This window comes from Vespula vulgaris, chromosome 1 (genome assembly GCF_905475345.1).
Source record: "Vespula vulgaris chromosome 1, iyVesVulg1.1, whole genome shotgun sequence".
Classification (NCBI taxonomy): Eukaryota; Metazoa; Arthropoda; class Insecta; order Hymenoptera; family Vespidae; genus Vespula; species Vespula vulgaris.
In genome coordinates this window covers 16,346,484-16,372,550 of record NC_066586.1, presented here as the reverse complement: position 1 = coordinate 16,372,550, position 26,067 = coordinate 16,346,484, and the positions used below count along the sequence as shown (strand labels likewise).

Here is a 26,067-nt window from a genome sequence, read left to right as displayed (position 1 = left end):
AAGGGGAGGTGTGTTCGATTGGTGCGAAAGGGAGGAATAGGAGGAGAAGAAGGAGAAAGAGGAGGAGAAGGAGAAGGAGGAGGAGGGGAAAAAGAAGAAGAAGAAGAAGAAGAAGCAGAAGAAGAAGAAGAAGAGGAAGGAAGAAGAGTGGTGAGAACTTTGCGCTCTAGTGCGTCCGAACGTAAACGTATGCGTGTATACGTACGCGTTCGTGTTAGTTTTCATGTGTGTTTACGCGTGTACGTGTGCATCTGTGTATACGTGTATGTTTGTATAGGACAACTCCCGGTCGTCCACACCCTTAGTTTATCACACATTTCGATGTGAATATCCACAGGCCGAGTAAAGTAAGGAGGGTTAGCCCTATTAGACTAATAGACCTTTGGTTGCTCCGCGACCTCGCCTAGACCAATAACAACTCTGAAGGATTTCGTGCTCGGCAAGCATCTAATCTGAACTAATAACTCAGTCGGTAGGTGTAGTAGTAGTATACTACTATCGTCTTCTTTTCCTTAGCTTCCTCGATCGATTTTTTATTATCTGGCTCGATCTGTTGGAAAACATATGGTCTTGCACTTAGAGAGTGTGGAACAACACAGTGAGAAGAAAAGAAGGATAGAAATAAGCTATTAAAGGGCTTATATATATTTTATATATATATATATATGTGCGCGCACGTGTATGTATGCGTGTGTACATCTTATACCAACATCATCACCAACACGAGTATTATATCAACTCATACATATAACCAACAATACAACACAATACAACAATAACAACAACAACAATAAGAACGGTTAACCCAACCGTTCGAGACGATTCGTTCGTTCAACGATTACAAGCCGACAAAATGCAAATCGAAGTCTCCATGTTTTATTCATACACCTGCTGCTACCACCAGGTGAAAAAGAAATCGTGACTCTGGGCCGAGGTCGTGACCTGGCAACCTCGTTCCAATGACCCGTACACCAAGAACATCTAAAGATTCTTCGTTACTCTAACGAAGGGGGATATGCGAGCCTCCCGAATTAACAAAGTTACCTCTATTTACTGATATAGTGAATAATACTATACCGCTGATGAAAAAAAAACCAAATGCTGATTTATGCAAGTGACGGTAACGCGTGTATACAATATTTCCACGCTCAAGAGATAAGTGGAAAGGGCTTTAACGAGCTCAAGAAGGACTCTTCAAGTGTCTTCAACTTTTTATTCTTCTTTTTCTTCTTTTTTTCTTTTTTCTTCTTCTTCTTCTTCTTTTTCTTTTTCTTCGTCTCCTTCTCCGTCTTATTTTTTTTCTTTTTCACCCTTCACAACTCTCATCTATCACTTATTTTCCGAGTTATGAATTATTGTTTCTTTCTTTTCTTTTGTTGTTTCTTTTTTTTTGCAAGTGCAATAGTCGACTCTTGATCTTTGGATTTTGTTATTATTATACAATTATATATATATATATATATATATATATATATATATATAATCATTTCATTGTATTCTTTTTTCTTTTCATATTTCCAAAATATTCTATTTTAAGTTCGAATTTTTTGACAGCAGTTGGTTTTTTTTCTCTCCCCCGAGAGTTTTTCCACATTTGTGCAAAATATTCTATTTGTATACGCTTCCAATGCTCGTTTCCACATTTATCTCTTTTCTATCTCTAGTTTTTTTCTGTTTTTTTTTTCTTTTTTTTTATATATATATAGAATCTCCAATTTTGTTCGAATTTACTGACGATGGTAATATTTTTTTTATTATTTTATCAGAGTTTTTCCAGGACTAAATTTATTTTTATAACTCTGCCTGTGTTTCAAAATGAAATTGAGAAGATTTCAATAACAAGGAAATTTGTTTATCGACATTTTGACTGATATTTTTCGTCCTTTTTTTCTTTTTCTTTTTATCTTCTATCCAACAATAATGCATAAAAACGAAGAAATATACAAAAAAAGAAAAAGAATGACAAGATCGATTTGGAAACTTTATTATTTGTTTTACGAATCACGATTGAGTTGATTCATCCTATAACTTATGAGTTAAAATTTTATATGGAAGTTCTTTATTTTTTCTTTTTATGTTTCTTATTATTTTTCTTTGTTTCGAACAAAGAATAAAAGTTCGAACGAAGCGAGATTCGTAGTCGCATTTGGCAAGATTAATGTGGAAACGTTTGGACTCGGCCAAAAAATTGGAGGCATCAAGAGCAATCCGGGAATCGTTTGATCCGGAAACGTGCCAAACATCGATCGACACCGATTCGTAAGATGGATCTGTTCCATAGAAACATTTATTTTCTTGCCCGATCTAAATTCAAAAGCACGAGGCGTTAACCCACTTTACCAATCTAATAGCCTATTTTATTTGTTTCGTCAAAATGTCATTCATTCCTTACTAACATTTTTTTCTTAACCTTTCACCTATTTTGATTTTACATTCTTGTTTATTGTATCATTTCTTTTCTAATTTATATAATTAAAAAAATAAACAATAACGTATTATGTAACATACATCGAACATTTTAATTTACCGTTCTAAGTGTTCTTTTTTATTTCTTTCGGTTTATTTGTTCCGTCAAATATATATTGAAAACATTCATTTTTTTGTTCAGTTTGTTTCTTAACCTTTCACATATTTTAATTTTATAGTTTTGTTATTATTTCCTTTTTCTTTTTAGTTTTTAATTTATTCAATTAAAAAATCAACAATAAGGTATTATTTAACGTACAATTAACGTTTTAATTTATCAATCTAACAGCGTATTTTATTTGTTTCGTCAAAATGTCGTTCATTTCTTTCTACCTTTACTTTTTACTTACTTTAATTCATATTTTTGTTATTATTACTATTAAAAAATTTACTCAAATAAAGAACAAACGATACTTAATATTTAACATAACAAGAAACGTCTTGGTTTTTATAATATTTCAATTTACTCAACCATCTTTCTAACATTTTAATTTATTTAAAATTTTAGTAATATTTCGCAAAGATTTTAATTGATTTAATTTCAAAAAATAAATAAATAATTAGTATCGAATACGTTAATTAGGATCAAATTCGCATTTAATTCTAATAAATTAAAACTCCGAGATCGAAAATGTGAACTCTTCTTTTGAGGATAAATTTCAAATATAGTTTTAACTTTTCTCTCTCTAGTTAATGATATACAAAAGTATTGGAAAAAGAAAACGAAAATGAGAGAAACAAGGACAGTGGTAAAAAGAAAGAAAGAAAGAAAGAAAGAAAGAAAGAAAGAAAGATATTCCTTTGGAATATTCTCTTTTCATTATTCATAGTATCTCGAGGTTTGACTTTTTTGCTTTCACACGAAGGGATGAACACCCTCCCTCTCTCACCCTCATCCTCTCTCTCTCTCTCTCTCTCTCTCTCTCTCTCTCTCTTTCTCTGTATCTGTTCCTTTTTTTATATCTCGCCCACACGACATGACAACTATCAAACCACCTATAATCACATACCTCCTCTCACATTCCTCCAGCTCCCCTATATTTTCTTTTTGTATCTCTGCGATTTAATTTTTATACCGATGCGTGATTTCGAATGTAGGTCACGTCAACGGCATCGATATTCGTTCGTTCATCGGTTTCAATGATGTATAATCCGTTTTAATAGCGAGAAAGCTTCCGTCGAAATGACGAGCTTCCCTCCTTTTCCTCTTCGAATATATATACATGTGTGTATATATATATACATATATACATATGTATGTATATATATATGTATGTATCTGTGATATGTATGTGTAATATGGGTATATATATGGATATGTCTGTATATGTCCATGTGTATATATATATATAACGTATATGTGTAGTGTGTCATGAAAACAGGAAAGAGAGAGAGAGAGAGAGAGAGAGAGAGAGAGATAAATAGACAAGCAGAAAGCTCATCTGGTTGTCCTCGTTGCGTCATAAATATCGAATAAGTAATGATTTCATGACTTTGAGACAATCGACGTATCCGATTTAACGTCGAACGGATTTCTAGCTTTATATAGATTAACCAAGATGTTATTAGAACGCATGTGCCACACTTCGTCTGCTATTGGATTGGAAGCATGACGGTGATGGGTTAACACTAACTTAAAGGGTAGCATACGACTATGTTAGCGACGACATTGGCGACACTTGGTACATAATATAAGTGTAAAATTTTTTTTCCGATGAATATTATTATAAAATCTGTTTTTTCTCCCCTATTTTTCTTTTTTTAATAAAAATTATTTAGATATATAAAAGATTGTGTATTGTATAGTTTATAACTAATTTTATTTATATATAACCAAATTTATTATATATATATATATATATATAAAATATTTGTTGATTATATATTTGATAAATATTAGTTATATATGTATATCTGAATTAAATTTCATTATATATAAGATATATAATAAAATTTGATTATATAACAACATAAATCAATATTTTAGCTATATATTATGTTTAACAAGTCCGACATAGGTGTAGAAGATTATGTATTACACATCTGTTATGTAATTAAATCTATGTACTTATTTTTATGTATAATCAATTTCTTTATATATATAATAAAATTTAAATATATATTTTTGTTAACCATTTAAATAAAATTTTAATCCTTTAAATAAATATGGGAATATATACGAAATTATAAAGCATATTAATTAACAATAAATAATAAATAATATAATATTATCCTGTACATTTTTGTCGTAAATATGGAGTAAGAAAAAAAAAACAAGAAAAATTAATATACTAAAGTATTAATACATATTTTAAAAGGATTACCGTAGACAACGTCGAGCCATACTTTTGCTTCTTCCCTTTGGAGAAATAAGATCGTATCATGGTTGCCGGAATTGTCACGAAAAATGCTAAAGTCATTCTCAATCGTGCTCGTGCTACACGAACACACGTCGATGTGAAAACACACGGGACGGAGAACCACCTGTTTTGTGTTTCGGTTTATGACCTTCGTTTACTCGTAACATCGTTATATTTGTATTTCTTTAAAAAGACGCTCGACATCGTCCGGAAATGACGTGAGTTCTTTAAATTTCCTTCTTCAAATCTCGATGACGATTTTTCAATTTTTATCGGCATACAAAAATATTTCGAGTTATATCCTTTCAAAAGATTTCTCTTGTCTAACAGTATCGTCGTTCTTAATCTTACTATTTCAATTACATTTGAGATTTTAATTTCGATCGATCTAAAAATCTAAAAAATGATTTCAATTAAAATCGATCGAGTCTCTTCCTACATACGTATGTATAACACGATTGAACGCACAAATCGATACGATCTTCGATCTTTCCCACGTAACTTGTAACTCTAAAAACTGTGTACTATAAAATGACTCACGATAATAAGAAGAATCTAAAAATTCCGATAAAAAAGAAAGAGAACAGAAAACAAACGAGGGAAGAAGAAAAAAAGAAAGAAAGAAAAAATAAATAAATCAATCAAAACATGTGTCGTGGGATCTATCAAATTTTACATTATATTATTTTTCTTCCTTCCTGATACCATTCTAAAAACAAATAGAATTACACTCTCCATTGAAGATATATACATATATACACCTATACATATAACAATCGGCAGCGTTCCGCCAACAATTTCCGCCACAACAGAGATCATGTATATAAAAAAAAAAAGAGAAGAAAAAGAAACAATCCATCACGCGTTCGATGCATATATATATATATATATATATATATATATATATATATAAAAAATAGAAAAAAAATAAAGAAACAAACAAACAAGCTAAGGAACGAAAAAGAAATATAAGAATCTTCTTCTTCTTCTTTCTTATTTTTTTTCTTTTTTTTTTTTTCATTTATTATTCGGAACAAAAGTTTCTTTCAAAAATACGATCGAGCGATAGTATAGAATTGTCGCGATCGCGAAGTGGCCCAAGACGAATTCCAACGGATCTCACGAGGCGATCTAATTTCGTACAGGGAGTTTAAGCTCGCTGTCTCTCTCTCTCTCTCTCTCTCTCTCTCTCTCTCTCTCTCTCTCTCTCTGTCTTTCTCTTTCTCTCTCATACACATACTCACAGATACACATACACGTACACATAACACACGCACACGTACATACACACGTTGTTAACTTTCGAATGTTCCGTGACCGTACGCTCGCTAACGCGCGGCAAAACTAAACAGGATAGGAGGCCTGTTTCAGTTAACAGCCTCGAAGAGTCGCTGTACACCACCAAGCAGAGGCCGGATGATGCGTTCGAAAAACATTTGCCCCCACTATGTGGAACAAGTATGTATGTAAAAGTGTAAGCACCTTCTGGATATTTGCCTCTGTGATTTCATTTCTTCCAAAAAAAAAAGAAAAAAAGAAATTAAGAAGATGATAGAATCATAGCACTTATGTACTTTTATTTTTAATTACTTACTCGGACATATTTGTCGTAACGCATGTACGTGTCTTACGTAAGTAATTAAATACTTAACACATAAGTCGATGACATCGATTTATAACAATAACACCAATAGCAACGACAGTAACAACGATGACAACAACGTTAATGAAAATAATAAAATATCTGAACACGATTAAATATAAATATGAAACGAACGTTGAAAATCAAATGTGTGTTAAGACTTGTACGAAAAAAGAAATGAAAAAGAAAAAGAAAACGAAAAGAAAAGATAAAAAAGAGAAAAAAAAGAGAGAAAAGAAATAAATCCCTGGAAACCCAACAACGCGCTTCACGGCCCGGCGTCAGGCTTGAGTCATCGTGTCTGCCGTATTTGTAAACCTCATCCCTCTTTCCTACTCTAATACCTGTGTTCTCGCTTATTCTCTTTCTCTACCAACATCCTCTACCTTTCACCCTTCATCCTCTTAAATCACCTATCCACTTCACTCATGATTCTACCCTTCTATCGTGTTTCTTTGATTTCTTTCAATCATCGTTAACATAGTCTGTTCTTATGTTTATTTGCATACATACACACACATACATATATATATTTTTTATATATATACATATATATGTAGTATGTATTTTATTCTTTCACACTATTGTATATAACACTTTTTAACGTAAATTTTGTTGTGTGTGTATGTGTTTATATATATATATATATATATATATATATATATATATATATATATATAGAGAGAGAGAGAGAGAGAGAGAGAGAAAACGTATGAAAATTTTTCTTGCTTATATGACTGTAATAAATTTATAGGAATAATTTATATTTTATATTTAATATTTTGCAGATATTATCTTTAAGGTATGTAAATTAATAATTTTGTTATGAAAGATAAAAAAGATAATACTCAATAATGGCCAATAAAATTATCTCTAAGTATAATGTAATAAATATAATTTATGTGTAACAAGTCTTATGTGTAACAATCTTTTAATATGGAATAATAATTTTTTTTTATAAAGATTAACAATATACTAGCTAATAAAATTATATATATATATATATATAACTGTACTATGGTAAGTATATAATTTATTTTTTGCAAATATCAATCATCAGATTTAAAAAAGCAATTTCCTTTTCTACAGAATACTAATAAATCATTACTAGTTGAAACTTGTAAATTTTTAACATTTGTTAACATTATCAATACAAAAATATATTGAGACATTCTGACGTGTATATATATATATATATATATATATATATATATATATATAAAGAAAAAAATTAAGAAGAAGAAGAATGTAATATCTTGTGATATAAATAAAAAAATTAATTTTGCAAGCTTTAATAAATCAGACGAAAAAAGACGGGTCCAATAGTTCTTTGAAAATCGTAACACGTTCAAATCGTGTCTATGTCGATAATGATAATACCTTAAATTGATTAGAAAATTCAAAGATATATTTTCATAAAACTCTCTTGAATTCTTTCTCTATCTTTTTTTCTTTTTCTTTTTCTTTTTCTTTTTCTATCGTTAAACAGGGTCATCATCGGACGATGTTAATCTCGTAAAGTATCGATCGAACGCGTGTATGCGTAAAGCTCTAGGAGACTAAGCTATCTAAAAGGTCGTGTGAAGTAAGTAAATATGTATATACATATATATATATATATATATATATATATATATATATATTGTCGACATTTTATGACTGACATTGGTAATCCATTTTTACTGAGACATGTTACTCTACGAACACGTACTTGTATGTAAGTACATACGACGATGTAAATGTTTCGTCGAACACATATATATCTAAATAGATATGTACGAGAATTTCACATGACAGGAATGAATTATTATATTTTTCGACAAAATTGTATTTTCGATTTTTCTTTAAAAATTTTCGTCATACGATATTACACAACGAACTATGTGATTGCATATGTTTAAGTATACGTATGTACATGTACATGACGTGTAATTACAAATGATGTGTAATTACGCCTATTTCTAAGCCATATACTTTTCTTTTCAAAATACATATTTAAATATTTGAGTTTGTATAATTTAAAAATAATTTTTTTTCTTTCTTTCTTTCTTTTTTTATTTTGATAAGGACGAGCATAAAACAGGTACATTTATATGAATATTCATATTCATGAGAGAGACAAATTTTTTTTTTCCTATGTAATTTACAAAATTTCAAGAGTAACGTGCGAGAGAAAACACATCTTTTTAATATATCTGCCACTGTAGAAAAATAATTTTTGATAATTCATACCCAAGCGTCAAAATATTTTCAAACCAAAAAAGAATTAATGTTATGACTTACGCCAAATAGATTCATATGTAAAAAAAAAAAAGAAAAGAAAAGAAAAAATAAATAAAAAAATTAAGAACACAATAAGCGAGTAGGTAAATTTTCATCGAATAAAAGTGGACGTTTTCGATTTAGATCGGAAAATTTCAACTATTAAATCGAATCAAATTGATTATAGCTATACCAAAGAAACATGTAAAGGTTGTTTATTTGAACGACAAAACTAGAAGCGAAAGGATGTTGATTTTTAGATCAGTCCGCTCGTAAAAGAAATCTTTAACAAGCTAGTTTAACGTAACATGGTCTAAGAAGAAACTCGTAGATAACTTGGTAACGTTTCTCCGAAGGTAGATACATATACCTAAGCTTATATACCGAGTCCCATAAAATATAATTAGTCGAAGAAGCATGTGTTACGTTTCGCCAGAGTACTTTTTCTTGTGCTTTCAGCCGGCCAATTCTGGAAATAGCACTTTTCCGTGACTGCTTTTTCGGCAAAACCTCCACCATAATATCTTAACCCAAATTTCGAACGGACGAAATCTCTAAAAAAAATTTACGTGCGACTTTCGATGCGACAATTCGCACAAAAATCAAAAATTAATCTCCAAGTACCGTCTTTTCGTTATATCAAAAGTATTCGTCAAAAATTTTTATAAGTCGCTACGTAAATTATGATGTTCTTTTTCTTACGAATGAAGAAATAAATTATTACGATTTTTTTTTTTTCATTTTAATATAATTTTTAATTCTTTCTAAAAAATTGCTCGGATGAAGATCGTAATTAGTTATTGTTCGATTTGTGAAAAGGAGACACTTGTAATCTTGTAAAACAAAAAAAAAAGAAAAAAAAAGAAGTATTTTTTCTGTCAAAAATTTATTATAATAATGCTGAGATCTGTAATTTATAGTATTATTAATATCACAAATAAAATTGAAGAAAGATTTATGAGTGCGAAAACTTAAAAGATTTCTATTACGAAATGACGTTTTCATAGACGTTCATTTTTTCCATTCAAGTCTTCAATTTTAGAAACTACTTTTGAAAACTAATGATCGATTCGATAAATAAATATATCTCTTTCCTACATTGTTAATAAAACGAGTAATGCGTTTTTACGACAGTCGAATGTGTACTAGGTAAGTACTCTAATTATCGTAAGTGGAGCATCGATCGAGACGACTACGGCTCTTTCTATTACATCCGTTAATTAGTTCGACTCTAATTATACGTTTCATTAAATATTCTTTAGTAATCTATCCATACAGGATGATGCTTTTTAAATGCAAGATAGATGATTTTAAAAATCAATTATTATTTTCTTCATTTTTCCTTCTTCCGTTTTTTTTTGTGCTGATTGCTACAAGGCAAGCTTGTAGTTCTATAATCTGATAAAAAATAAAATAAAATAATTAATCATTAATCAAATAATTGATTAAGATCATTTATTTGTAAAATCACTTGGAGAATTATCGATTGATTTAAGAACTTTTAGCCCACCCCGTACGAACACACCTGACAAATATTATTTATTAAATAAATGATATAAAATATATAAGTGTTCTCACATATATTTATCTATATACGTATATCTTATGCATTTATATGCAGTATACACGCAGGCATGCACTTTTGCGTGTAAGTACCTGCTGATGTATTCATTATTAATTTACATTCTACCAAACACGTTTCGCAAATCTCTGGAGGATTCAAAACACGCAGGATTAAATTAATTTTCTCTTCTCGGATAGGACACGTTCTAACGTTCTAACGTGCGAGATTAAATTGTGATAATATGCAAAATAGGGAAAAAAAAAACATTTTGATAAATTAACAGTCTTTAAATATTACTTTCAAGGTGATTATATGAAAATGATTAATTATGTCACTTACAAATAAAAATTAAAAATTAAAGAAACGTGCACGAGAGAAAATTAATACGCACACACATATATGATATGTAATATATTAATATAAACAAATAAAATAAATTTAAGCGCGTTGATATATTTTACAAACTCCTACGAATTAATTTGTTCAGTAAAGATATATTATTATCCTTTCAATATTATTGAAAAGCGTCATCCAACCGAATCGAGAGTTTCCATCATCCAGTAAAAATATCGAATCGAGTTCTCTTCTATATTCGATACTTCGGTGGCTCGACGTCGGTGCAGATGTTTGATGATGATGATAAAAAAAAAAAAAAAAAAAAAAAAAAAAAGAAGAAGAAGAAGAAAAACATATGATAAAAAGAAATAAATATAAAAATAATTAAGTAAATAAAAAGAAGAAGGAAATAAATAAAAAGAAACCAACGGAAGAGTTTAATGGTAAAGAGGGTGATAAAGGGTCAAAGGTCGATGCTTGCGCCAAGGATAGTAGCCCGGCAGAATGTATCTTTCATGCGTAGATATAGGTAGCCTGAAAATAGTAGGCACACTAAAAAGAGAGACAAGGGGAAAGAGAGAGAAAGAGAGAGAAACGTATCGTACTCTGGTCGATGGAAATACGTGTTTAGTCTCTTGGTCGCGTACGTATATGAAAACGAAAGCCAAGTGAACATCGATGATGATGTTTTCTTTAAAAACAATACTAACTTCTCCTGCTGCCTGCTTTCCATTATTACTCAACTCGATCAATCGACAAAATCGACGAATTCTATTAAAGAAAATTAAGAAATATATTTATTTGCAGCATAAAAAAAATATCGATCGATCTCGAACCTACTTGCTAAGTACAATGATCTATACCAGCTCGAAATCGATTGATCGTATTCACGTTTTATAAGCGATAAGTAACCATCGATTTCATAAGAAAATCGAGAAATATTTTATCCGAATTTTCGTTCCAACTGAAAATCGAGAAATATCGTTTAATCGATTGATAATTATAACGATCTATTCCAACTTAAAATCGATAATATCATGATTAGATTACAATGATCGATTTCAGTTGAAAGTCGATAAATACATGTGTTATTCGAGAAAGATCGATTGATCGATTTCGTTTTATGGAGCAGTGATATAATGATCGACAGTTGAAAGTCTAAAAGTACTTCGTTCGAGGAAATTCGACTAATCGAATTTCTACACTTTGTAAGTAGAGTGTAATGATCTCTCTCGTGCTAACTAGACATACAAAGAAAGAGTGTGTGTGTGTGTGTGTGAGAGAGAGAGAGAGAGAGAGAGAGAGAGAGAGAGAGAGAGAGAGTGGGAGAGTTGTAGAGAATCGTAAAAGTCATTGGGTCTTTCCCCAAGTACATTTACATTTCCTCGACGAAAATAGTCTGAGAATCGTGCAACGTAAACTTTCAAGGCTAATGCCATTCATCGGTCTCCTTAATCGGCGCAGTCACGAAATCGAGCAATTCTTGAAATCTATTTTCGTAAGGATCGTCTTCCTTCCTTATGGTCCCGTTCTCGTTGATATCGTTCGACTTACGACGATACTAATATCGTTATAGGGAGGAAAAAAAAAGAAAGGAAAAAAAAGAAGAGAGAAAAAAGAGGAAAAAAGGAAAGAAAAAAAGGAGAAAAACTTTTCGAAGGATAAAAGCGATTACTATAGTCAAACGAAGCGCGATAATTATTCCCAATAACGTACGAAAGAGTACCTTAGCTACTTGTCGACACATCGATAGTTAGATAAGTATATGTGTGCGTTTACTGATAATCGATCGACTTTATACTAGACCCGTATAGATGAAAGGCGCGATCGAGCCTTTAATAGTACAGCTATAATAATAATTTTCAAGTGTGATAACGCGAGAAGATAAATTGCTTTTTCTTTCTTTTTTTATTTTTTTTTCTCTTGTCCTTTTTTTATCCCCTCGATCTTGGAACGAAAATCCTACGTATACGAAGTTTTCCTTAGAATTAGAAAAACCCGTTACTAGTTATTCATAGGGAATAATACGGGCTAGAGATAATTGGTAAAATCCACTTTTCTACCCGTTCGTGTTAAGATAAGAAGAAAAGGTCGAGAGATATGACCTTATCGTAGGGAGAATACGTAGTAGAAAACTTCATAGACATTCTACATAGTGGATAGTATATATAAGTCTATCTAACATTTTATCTAATAACTTTCTTCTTCTATAGTATTAGCTCGATTCATAATTAATACATACATACATATACATATATATATACATATATATATACACATATAGGGAGAGAGAGAGAGAGGGAGAGAGAGAAAGTTTGATTCTAACGGAATTTAATTAATTATGAATCGGTCGCATTTAATGACTAACTATAAAAAAAATAAAAAAAAAAACATAAAAAGAAGAAAAACAGAGAAGAAAATCATTGTAATTTTCGTTTGTCTAATCCAGTAATATAATAATACCTCTTTTCTAAGTGCACCCTTAAGCGGTGGTGGCTGAGGTCCTCCGTTCTCCAGTAAAAGACTCTTGGTGCTACCACCCTTGACTCTTACGCTGCTCCATCTTTGACGCGGTACGTCGGTCATTTTGTCGGTTCTTTCGGCCTCTCTAAGAGATCCACCTTTAACGCGTAGGGCACCCAAGACCGTAGGTGCGACCGGTACCTCGAGTTGCCCCAAGAGATGCTCCGACATCGCTCGAGGGGACTTAATACAGGTCATCGTCGTTGGGGCGAGCGTGTTTGCCGATGACACCGACTTCACCAAAAGTTCTTTACCTTCCTTCGTCCAAGAAGATAATTTTCTACCGAGCGACAAAGTCGTGGGAGCAGACGTGGCTTCTTGTTCACCGGGAAATATGTCCCTTAACTCGTTACGATCGTTTTCAAGAATTTCAACGACAGCCGTTGCCGATTTCAATATCGAGCAAGTAGCCGCAGCTGCCGCCGCTGCCGCGGTTGTTGCCGAAGTCGTAGAACCACTTTTACCGACTACTACCGACGAATGTTGACGATTTTGTTGAAAGGACGTCGAAGAAGTACTCGACATAGAACTACCAACGACTCTTCTTCGTGCACCGAATTTACTACCGATCCTACCTGTTGTAGTTCTGTTCCGACGCACGCTCAAACTCGTTCTCGTTCCCTCGATCAAAGCGTCCCTTTCCTCGGAAGACAATTCGCTTTCTTCCTGAAGATCCGAGGACGTACTATCGCTAACTCTACCGACACCAACCCCGATTATTCCGTGGTTCGTCGTCGAGTCCTTTACCGAACTCGATAAGACGTTCGATTCCTTCCGAATCACGTCCGAGGACGTGCTACTCTCGCTAGGACGGCTTAGAAAACTTTGAATGTCTCTTTCGTACGACGACGAACTTGTAGAAATCGTTGCGGTATCGCCGCTAAATAATCTCGCGTTGCCGTTCGTCGATGCTGATTTTGACACCAGAGTTCTCTTTCGTGGCTGTTCCAATCTATCCTGCGGGAAATTTCTTTCTCGTTTGCTTTCACCTCCAGCTCCAATTCCACCTCGGCCACTTCCAACGACACCTCCGCGTCCTCCACCTCCTCCACCACCTCCACCACCTCCACCTTCTCCACCTTTTCCTCCTCCTCTTTCTCGTTCTCGTCCTCCTCCTCCTCGTCCTCCTCCTCCTCCTCGTCCTCCTCCTCCTCCTCCTCCTCGAGATCTATCTCGCAGCTTGGGACGATCTCGAGTCTGTTCGGAGGTGTCGCTCGAATCCGGTCCAACGTGTTGAGGACCCTCGTCTGAAATACTCGAATCCGGAATACTCGAGCTCTGTTGCTTACCCGACTTCAGCGGTATATGCTTCCTTCTTATTATCACAGGAGGCGGTAGCCGATTCGTCGTTCTTTCAGTCACGTCGAATTGACCTTTTACCAACCTCAGAGCTATTTGCTCCTCTCTCGACGAAGATCCCGGAGGCTGGGACTTGGACAGTTTTTCCTTGAAGAGCTGAATTTTGGCGGAATTCCTTGATCACCGATTTATTTATCCGTTTATTTTTTACTTGTTTATTTATTTACTTATTTATTTATTGATTTATTTATTCTAGATTTTCTTCTTTTCTCTTCGTTTCCTTTACTTTCTCGTTACGATTACGCCCCTTAAGCGTACCGATTAAAATCGATTATATCACTTCGATTTATTAATAAATCTAAATCGAGCGTTGCGACGATTTTGAAAGACAGTTGGGTAAATTTCTCGTCGAATAATTGCAACTGGTGTTTTTCTTATATATTCTCTTTTTGTTCTTTTTTTTTTCGTTTAATATTTTTAAACAATCATCGACGGCGTCGTTCCTACGATTTTTATATTCGCCTTTTGTTCTTTCTCTTTCTATCTCTTTCTATCTTTCTCTCTCTTTGTGCTTCTCTAATTGTGCAAATGATTACATTTATCAAACGTGTGCGTAATCCGTTTTACTTCGCGATTTTCTTCCTTAAATTATTATTATTTATTATTATTATTTTTTTTTGCTCAGTTTTTTTCTTATCTTTTCTTTCTTTTTTTGTCTTTTTCTTTTTTTGTCTTTTTCCTTTTAAATTGTTTTTTCTTGTGGCGTGCCGTTAATATTTCTCCGCTGTGGCTATCGCAAAACGATATTATCGATAAATGATGAATATTAAACGTTAAACATTACACTTATTTGCAATAATATAAGCAAATTTTCTTACTTGTGCTTAGTCGTTAACGTAGAATTTTAAATTTCGTAAAAATCACACGGTGCCGGCTCTTCTACGAACTTTATTTCCTTTCTTTTCTCTCGTTCGTTTCCACGTTTTAATTTAGAAACGAACCTTGAAAAAGTTCTTTCTCAATCGATTATACGTATCTCTTCGTTCATTCGCTTCATAAAATATCGGTATAAAATGTTAAAAGGGTCGTTGACTTAAACTTAATCTTCCACTTTTTCTTCCTTTCTTTCTTTCTTCTCTACTACTTCTTCTTCTTCTTCTTTTATTTTTATTTTCTTTCTTGAATTTTTTTTCCTTCTGCCTTCTTTTATTTTTTTTCTTTTTCTTTTTTTCTTTGTATTCTTCTTGAAACTTCTTTTTAAACGTTCTCGATAGACGAGGGTCTCGTATTCGATTGATTCGCAATTTAGCAGTAATTAGTAATAAAGTTAATGGATGGAACACGACGACAGTCTCAGTTGGGAAAAAAGTAACTTTCTGGATGTCAGTCTGAACGTCACAATTATTTTCTTGAGTTTGTTACCCTCCCTCCTTATAATTTATAAATAATCATACGTCTCTTTTCTTTTATCTTTTTTTCCTTCTCTCTTTCTTTTTTTTTTAATCTTTTTATTTTTATCCCTTTACTTCTCTTTCTCTCTCCCTCTCTTTCTCTATCTCTTTGTATTTCTTTTTTAAAAATTTTTGTTGTCGAATGTGCGTCTTCCTCTCTCTTCTCCGTCCCACATATGCTCCGTACCCACCCCTATTACTCTTCCTTCCTCTTCCTTTATCGCGCTGCTTTAACGGAAATATTGCGCAATGCGCAAGAACGGTTACGAGAGAAGCAAGTAGGATCGTGCGACCTCTCTTTTCTTCCTCTCTCTCTCTCTTTCTCTCTCTCTCTCTCTCTCTCTCTCTCTCCCTGTCACTCTCACTCTCTCGTACTCTCGCCCACTCTTTCCACCCTCTCACGAATCTTGACGAAATAACAAGATAGCAAAAAAAGGGGGGGAAGTGGGCGTTCGTTACATCGAGGGTGGGAGGCAAGTGGATAGAGGAGGGTGAGATGGGATGAGAGAGTGGGTAGTCGAGTGGATGGGTGGTTGTATGATTAAATTTGCAAGAGACGAGACAACGAACGAGACGAAAAGAGACAACGAAAACAGAAGATAAGAGAACAAGAGAGTCCGTAAGATCGAACTAGAGAAAAAAGGGATGAAATTGATAACGGGATTGACAACGTTTCGCAAAGATCCTTACTAACAAATTGAAAACAAAATTTTAACGCGATTTGATACGACCAATCACGGATATTCTCCTTACGACGATTAATTTCGTCCTCTTTTTCTTTTTTGTCCTTTTTACTTTTGCTTTTCCTTTCCGTTATTCTCAATTATTTAAATAATAAGAAAAGAAGAAAAAAGAAATTTGTAAACTCGTTACCATCGAATCTTTCCAATGTAAATGCATACGATATATGTGTATACGTGTATATACGTTTGGCACGATCTAATACTAAAATAATAATCTTCGATCGATGCGCAACTTGTACCCCGATCGTATATCATCTTCTTTTACTCTCATATCTCGAAAGATAACGAACAAACTCTTCCTTTTTTTTCTTGCTAGCTAGATGGTGAACGAGCGAACGAGCGAACGAGTGAGTGCTGAGAGATAGAGAGAGATAGAGAGTGAGAGAGAGAGAGAGAGTGATCCAGAGAGAGCGACGAGGGAGTGGGGGTGGTGGGTGGATAAGGAGGGAGGGAGGGAGAATCGAGACGAGGGAACACGCGTACTTTCGGTCAATCACAAATCTTATTGGACGAGATCGAACGAGGAGAAACGTTCTGTTTTCTTTTCTCTCTTCTCTTTCATCGAAAGGACAATTGCATTTTCTCTCTCTCTCTCTCTCTCTCTCTCTCTCTCTCTCTCTCTCCCTCTCTCTCTCTCTCTTTTCTTCGGTCTTCCTTTCTTTTTTCGGTTTTTCTTTCCTTCCTTCCTTCTTTCCTTCTTTCTTTCTTTCTTGCGAACACAAGCTTCTCTTTTTAGCGTTCAGTCGAACGACGTAACGTTATCATTACCCCAAAATGTCCATATCACTCGCGCTCTCAAAGCATCCATTTCGTGAACGAACACTTTTTGTTGTTGTAGTTTCTTTTGATTGTGATTTGTTTTCTTTTTTTATTCGTTTATCTTTGATCACACTCTCCCTTTCTCTCTCTCTCTCTCTCTGTCTCTCTCTCTCTATTTCTTACTTTACGTATATATGTTTCTCTCTTTTAAAAAATAGAGAAAGAACGATCGTTTACGATCTATGATCTTGGATATATTCCGTATTATACTTCGTTCGACGTTCGTTTTCGACGAAGACGTAGTTGAAATTATCGACGAACAATAAATGATGATGGTGATAAACTCGCACTATCCGATTAAAAAGCACGATTCCGTGAGTTCGACGATCCGCGATGCGAAAAATTGGACGGACGATAATTGTCCGAAGGAACACAAAGGGCTGACGAGGACGAGACCGAGAACGCTCGGCGACGAGTCCATGTCCGTGTTGTGTTGTCGTTCTTAACGTAACACTATTATGACCCCTTATCCCTCGTCCCCACCGAATTATTATTATTATTATTATTATTATTGATTTTTATCTCCGCGTAAACTTATACAATAATTCACGTTTAATAATGTTACAACGTTTCACACTTGTCCTCTTCGAAATGAATATTCCAGGTATGGCGTACAAGCCGTAATGATTTTTATCCTCGTTATTAAAACTTTTTTTTTCTTCTTATTTTATTCGTGAGTACGTACGTGCGTCATGAATATCGTCGTAGCTTATCACCTTGAGCGAAACGGGGAAAAAGAGAGCTCATGAGAGAAAGAGAAATCGATGTAGCTCTGCTGACGACGGCGACGGCGACGACGACGACGACGACGACGACGACGACGACGACGACGACGACGACGACGGCGGCGACGAGGACGACGACGGCGGCGGCAACGATGACGGCGGCGGCAACGACGACGACGACGACGACGACGACGATGACAAAGACGACGAGAAAGACGGACGAACGTACCTACGTACGTACGTAGGTAGATACGTATGTAAAATCGCGGGAGAATAGTAAATAAGTGCTATAAGTGTTGTATGTACGTGTAAAAGAGCGCACTATCGACACTGGCCACGCGAGTCTCGGGGTGCGTCCATCGGTCTGGATCGTTGCGGATGCTTCGCCGGGCGAGACATTACCTCTCACTCTCTCTCACTCTCTCTCACTCTCTCTCTCTCTCTCTCTCTCTCTCTCTCTCTCTCATTCTCTCTCTCTCTCTCTCTCTCACTCTCTCTGTCTCTCTTTCCGTATACGTGGTAAGTATGTCCCTACTCGCGCGTTGTTCTTAGTCGAATATGTTCAACGATCTCTCTTCGAAGTAATACACAGAATGTAGAGACGACACGACCGCACACAATATTTAGAACGCGCGATATAAGCTGGGCCGAACAATGAAGAGAGGAAAAACCTTGTGAAAAACAGAAGAACTTTGCTTTTCTTTTCTCTTTCTAAATTTTTTCTTCTCTTCTCTCACTTCTCTCTTTCACTCTCTGTCTCTCTCTCTCTCTCTCTCTCTCTCTCTCTCTCTCTCTCTCTCTCTCTCTCTCTCTCTCTCTCTTTAAATTGGTCGCACGCGCGCGCGAAAAGACGCGTCCTTCCGGTCGTTTCTCACTGTGCTTGCTTACTACTACTACTATTCTCTCTCTCTCTCTCTCCCTCCCTCCCACCCTCTCTCTCTCTCTCTCTCTCTTTCTTTCCCTCTCCTTCTTCTTGGCGTTTCTCGATACGCGCGCCTCGACGGTAGTAGCGGGACCAAAAACGCGCACCGTCCTCGACGACGCCAACAACGACGACAAAAACGATGAGGACAACGAGGACGATGAAGACAACCAAAAACAACGAAGACGACGACAAAGACAAAAACAACGAAGACGACGACGACAACGACGACGACAAAGACGGCGACGGCGACGACGACGACAACAACGACAACGACGACGACGACGATGACGACGAGGACGATGATGATGATAATGATGATGATGATGACGACGACGACGACGCCGACGACGACGACGACGACGACGACGACGATGATGATAACGACGGCGACGACGACGACGACGACGACCCACCTGTACTGGTTTCCGTTCTTATTGATTCGGCGCGTACGCGCAAGCTTCCTATTCTGCGCCTGCGACGCCACGAAAAGCAACGCGTTCGAACCGACTACCGCCAATCGTCGACGACGACGGAGACGTCGCGCGGAATTCAACGAAAACCAAGCGCAATCAAAATATTATCTATGTTTTAAACTATGTTTCGAAATTAAACGAATCAGCTAGCATTTATGCCGTACGAAAACAACGAAAACGATGAGAACACCATGAGGACAAGATGAAGACAAAATAAGGATGAGGGTGATGAGAATGATGAGGATGAGGAGGAGGATGAGGAGGATGAAGATGAGGATGAGGAGAACGACGTACAGTCTGTTCGAACGACGCCTGGCGTCGCTCTGTCGGCCAAACCACCACCCATTCTACCATCCCTCTCTGTCGTCCGACTTTCGTCGCCCCCGTATTTTCCCCGAGGCCGCGACCTACATTCCAACTATACCACCCTTCTCTCTCCCCCCCCCCTCTCTCGTTCACTTTTTCTATTCCTAGTTATAATAATTTCAACTTTCTACGTATTATCTATTCTTATTTCGCGATTTATTCATCAAGATTATTTTAGTTTCTAGTTTAGTTTCTTAGTCTAGTTTCTAGTTTTCTGTCTATCTATCTATTTATCTATCTAGCTATCTATCTATCTATTTATGTATCTCTGTCTTTATCTCTATCTCTATCTCTATCTCTATCTCTATCTCTATCTCTATCTCTGTCTCTATGTTTCTCTCTCTTATCAAGTAATAGTAAAGTACCACCTGTCTATCTCGTCCTTCTTGAATTTTCAAATTTGTTGCTCTTTTTTTTAACATCATTTAGTTATTTATTATATTCTTACTTTTTTATTGTTTCATTAATATCACTATTAAATTCTTGTGTAATAAAAGTGCAATTCTTTTTTCTCTTGTTCTCTTTTTCTCTATTTCTCTATTTCTCTTTCTAGGTTATTTCGCCTGTGTACGTCTACTTCGACTTTTTTTATTATTTTCATTATCGTCACTTAGTTATTATATTCTTACTTTTTCATTCCCTTGTTAATTTCTCTATTAAATTCTTGTATAATAAAAGTGTCTACTCCTCTTTCTCTCTTTCCAGGTTATTTTGTCTTTATACGTCTACCTTGATTTTTCGATCTTTTTACTATCTTTATTATCGTCATGTATTTATTATATTTTTACTTTTTGATTTCCTCATTAATATTCATATCAATTCTTGTATAATAAAAGTGTCTATTCCTCTCTCTTTCTTTTTATCTTTAGGTAATTTCACCTTCGTATTTCTACTTTGATTTCTTGACTTTTTTACTATTTTTATTATCGTCCCTTAGTTATTATATTTTTGCTTTCTCGTTATTTTCCCTATGAAATTTTTGTGTAATAAAAGTGCCTATTCTTCTCTCTCTCTCTCTCTCTCTAAATTATTATACCTTTGCGTCCCTACCTTGTTTTTCACTTTTTTCTTCACTATCTCTAAAATCGTTATTTCTTTGCAATTTCTCATTACTTTCCCTATTAAATTTTACTATAATGCAACCTTTTTCTTTTCACCTTTTCTTCCAAGTTAATTTTTTCATTTTTGTATATACCTATATACACCTATATTTCTATATCTATTTTCTATTCTTATATTATTTATACGTTTCTAGTAATTCATACATACATACATATATACATACATATATATCTTTTTCTTAATTTTCACATTAAATCATTCGACAATAAAATATCTTCGTCTTAAATATAAAATAAAATGAAAGAATCTCTCTCTCTCTCTCTCTCTCTCTCTCTCTCTCTCTCTCTCTCTCTTTCTCATTATCTCTTTCTCATAATATCTACCCTACGATACTTTTTCTTTCGATTAATAAGAAAGTTAGATAATAGAAAATAATGATAGATTTATTCGAGCGAATAAAGTAAATCGAGTATTCCTTACGATAAAGCAAACAACCAAGCAAGCAAGTAAGCAAGAGACTCCTATCTATGGAGAGAAGTACATGCTGAGTTTCCCCGAATCATTTCTCTTCAATTCCGTTTCTACCTAAGCTAATCAATGATTTACGAGTAAATCAGGGTCTGTTCGTTGCTTCGCGAGCCAACAACAACCGGGTCAAACTTCCGGACATGTTCTCCTTCAACTTTTCGACTTATCGATATGCATTCCTCGATAATATAAATTTCTATCCTGTCGAAAGCAAATATCCGTAAAAGAATTCATATATTTCTCTCTCTCTCTCTCTTTCTCTCTAACTCTCTAACTCACTCATTTGTCTATCTGTCTCTTTCTAACTTCCGCATCATTCAGCGAGATTGAAAAATCATACTTATAAATTGTTGACAAACTCGCGCGATATAGATTTAAAAAGCTATTACTCGCGATCGAGATATCTCTATTCTTTTCTCTTCCATTGTAAGAAATATAATAGTATATGTTAGATAAGTCTCTTCTGTCCTCATTCTTGTCTAAATCCTACTTCCCAACTCACCCTCCTTTTCTCTTTCTCTCTCCCTCCCTTTCTCTTTCTCTCTCTCTCTTTCTCTCTTTTAATTATGTACATACGTATGTCGATATTCAAGCTTCCTTATCGATCGAGATATCGTGGCAAGTATCTTTGCTTTTAACCTTTGTTTTCTTGCAAGATACTATCGATAATAGATCACGAATGTATATCCTGCATTGCTCGTTACATCGTCGTAATTATCTTGATTTCGTCCCTCATCCTCGCAATCCTATCCTCATAATCCCCTCCTACCACCCACCCACCCACCCACCCACTTACCCAACCACCAATCCCTTCATCAACTCTTCTTCTTTTTTTCCTTTGTTCTTATAGCACAATATCTGTCGAAAAGTGTACTTATTTCAAAGTTGTACTTTATATCGGCATCGTCTAACTATACCATATTTGCTATTACTCGCTACTACTATTTTTACTATTATTTTTATTACTACTACTACTACTCATTTAAATATCATTCAGACAGAATCTTATGATCGTCTTGTTCTTTTTTTATATCTTATTTTTTTCTCTCTTTTTTACAGTTTTACTAAAGGGATAACCCATTGCGATTGTATTAGATTCCTTTCTTTTTTTCTTTTTCTTTTTCAATATTGAAAATCTCGTTTGCTTGTGACTCGAGTAAGTATATAAAAATAGTAGTCAAAAGTTGTTAGATACCATCGTTCGTATTCAAAGTTTTATTACATGATTAGAGTTTTCACTTCGATTATCTTTAATTAATAAACTTTTTTTCCAATATTAATTTTCTGAACTTCCGTTAAGGTGATACGAGATCGTTTTTTTTCTTCTTCAATGAAAAAAAAAAAAAGAGAAAAAAACTGAAAACAAAAAACTTAAGCCAAATGTATGAAAGAATCGATTCGTTTTTAATTCTTGTCGACTCTATGGCTACTTCAAACTTCATACTTTTCTCAACTTCTTTTCAATTAAAGTTTTCTTCTTGTTAATAGTATCTTAAGTAAACGTTCAACAGATTTATATATTTATATATATATTTTAATTTATATATATATATATATATATATATATATATATATATATATATAATATAATCTAAACTGTATAATATATATATATATAATTTATATATAATTTATATTAGTAAATATTAATATATTTTATATGTATCCACATATACATATATATAATATATAATTCATATAATATGCAATATAAATGTATATATAAAATATACATAAAATCTATGTATAAGTATAATCTATATAAATACATTCAACTACATAATGCACATATTATATCAAATAAAATCTCCATTCTTCCTTCATCCTTCTCGATATCCCTTTCATATTTTATCACATTATAATATTAAACAAAAAAAAAATATTTGAACGTGATTCAGAGAGAAATCTTCTCAAGTTATTGTCGACCTCCAACCTTTCTACCCTCTCTCTCTCTCTCTCTCTCTCTCTCTCTCTCTCTCTCTCTCTCTCAAGAGAGAAAGTTTCTTTTTAAAGAGTTTCAACAACTTCGAAACTCTCGAATAAAGTAAAGATCTTAAGATGTATCTACATACATATACATATGTACATAGATATTTAGAAACACGATAAGAGTGAATCCGATCGATGGTATTAAGCTCACCTGTTCGGCACGCGGTCTGATTTTCTCCTCTTGTTCCTTGGCAAGGTCCTCGACGAGATCATGGAGGAGCCTAATATCCTGGGGGCTGGGGGAGTCGACCCTGCCAGCCCCCACACTCATTGCACTGTGGGGCGCCAGTTCACAGGAGTCGAGAGCTTCACCCTCTTCACCTCCTCTGTCGCTGTCCTCCTCTTCGTCTTCCTCTTCCTTCTCTTCTTTCTTCTCTTCTTCCTCTTCCTCCTCCTCCTCCTCCTCCTCCTCCTCCACCTCCTCCACCACCTCCTCCTCCTCCTCCTCTTCCTCGCTTTCCTCTTCTACCTTTTTTTTCGCTTCTTCCTCCCAACGTGACTTACGCAAAGACACCTCGCCTCCTATTATCACCCTTTCGTCGTCATCGCTCATTTAGGGCATTTACGCACTTTTCTAGCTTAACAACTTTCCTTTTTTTTTTTTATCTTTTTATTTGTTTTTATTTCTTTATCTTCGATGACCACCCTCTCGTTGTTTCTCTTTTTCCTTTTTTTTAATTATCTTTCTTTTTTTATTTTCTTTACTCGTAAGTTTTTATGTTCTTAATATTGTATCTGGACGAATGAAGAGAACGTTGAGAATTAATGATGATAGCGATGTGAAATGAACGAGCAATGAATAAATAAATAAATGAATGATTCAGAAAGGTTCAGAAAGAAAGACGATTACCAGGCAATAATTAGAAGGAAAGAAATGTATAAATTCGTTGCTTTCTCATTGTCAGGCAGTAAATTATTCGTAGTAGAATCGATTCGATCAATCGATTCTCTTCGTCTTCTTCTTCTTCTTCGTCTTCTTCTTTTTCTTCTTATTCTTCTTCTCTTTCTTTCACCTTTAACAACTCGCCCTCTTTTATGTAACCAACGCTATTCCGACGAATCTCTCGTTTTATTTAAACGTTGATGTTCTTTCTTATCCTCCATCACTCTCGTTCTCTTTTTCTTTTTCTCTCCAAAAAAGATTTCGCAAAGATCTCGACGATGACGCATCATCGTCACGATAATATTTCAACGACCTATATTACTGTCCCTTTTTTCGTTTATACCTAAATGGTCTTTCAAAACAAAGTTTCCAACACTGTGTCGATGTGTAAATCCCCACGTGATAGTATTATCCCCCGTCTTATTCTCTTCACTTTTCGTTGAATCTAACAGACGAGAATCGATGTCTCCTGAGACTTTTCTAAGATACAAAAAGATTTTTATTCGATCGATCTACGTGTATACTATGTACATACATACATACATACATACATACATACATACATATATATATATATATATATATACATATATAGTTGCAGGGTGAGTCGATAACCTAAAATATCTTCGTTGTTTTCGCTCTTATGAGAAAAAAAATATTCGAGGCAAAATATTACACATTATTTCAATTTACCGATGGAAAAAATTTTTTCTGAAAAATCCTTTTTTTTACGAGAGGTAATCGATATATTTTTTAATTGGAACACTATTATTTTTTTCCCATTAATTGATTCCTCGTACCACTGAATGAAAAAAAGGAAATATTAGAGCTAAAAAGTCGAAAAATTATTAATCCGCGAGATATTTTTGTAAAAATGTCTGATGGTTCTCGCAACTGTAACAGAAACACCATATCTTCTTTTTCTGTTCATTACAATTAAAACAAAATGTGCGAGAGAGGAGGAATATCTAGCGAACTGATCTCCTTTTTCGACATTTTCTATTCCAATACTTTTTTTCTCATTTATGCAGAGTGGCACGTGAAATTAATTCCCATTAAAAAAGAAAAAGAAAAAGAAAAGAAGAGAAAAGAAGAGGAGGAAGAAAAGAAAAATTGTAAAGAAAAAAAAAATTACCGATGACCTTGACATTACGCGCGCGGGAAGAAAGCAAAATACAAATAAATAAAATAAATAAAATAAAACCAAATAGTGACCTTGAGAAAAAATTCTTCCCATTGTCAGATTGGTATCACGCCGAAATAGTGCAATTTTGTTCTCAATATTTGTTTCGTTGAACCAAAACCAACGAAGATAATCGAGTTGATAATAGTTAATGACTCACTCGATATATTTACATATGTACATATATACAGCTATATTTATGTATATATATATATACACACATATATATATGTATGTATATGTATATTATCGAAATGATTCGCGTAATTCGGGCAATCCAATTTTGCCGTGAAACGTCGAGCGATCTGATTCGTTCGTAAAGACCGGAGAGAGTCGGACTGCGGACTAACGTTCGAGGAGGAAGCGCATTATGTTGAAGGCGCGTCGAGAGAGAGAGAAAAAGAGAGAGAGAAAGAGAGAGAGAGAGAGAAATATAGATAGATAGGTAGATAGAGAAAGAGATACACG

The 26,067-nt window shown here is 34.3% G+C and overlaps 1 protein-coding gene across 26 annotated transcripts in view; it reads right to left on the bottom strand.

Annotated features, from left to right (window-relative positions):
* Positions 1–26,067, bottom strand: part of LOC127065625 (potassium voltage-gated channel unc-103) — a 138,667-nt gene that overhangs the window by 27,692 nt on the left and 84,908 nt on the right. The window contains exons 2-3 of one of the 26 annotated variants that reach the window (XM_050998459.1): positions 24,384–24,896; positions 23,685–24,268 (exon numbers count right to left, since the gene is read on the bottom strand). The exons of 20 other annotated variants lie outside the window; for them this stretch is intronic. In XM_050998459.1, the coding sequence (XP_050854416.1) occupies positions 23,685–24,086 (402 nt within the window). In that variant the 5' untranslated portion in view covers positions 24,087–24,268; positions 24,384–24,896. Of the gene's footprint in view, positions 1–13,093; positions 19,980–23,684; positions 24,897–26,067 lie in introns of those variants that run through there. 5 more of the 26 variants (XM_050998431.1, XM_050998421.1, XM_050998439.1 and 2 more) reach the window with 5 other exon arrangements.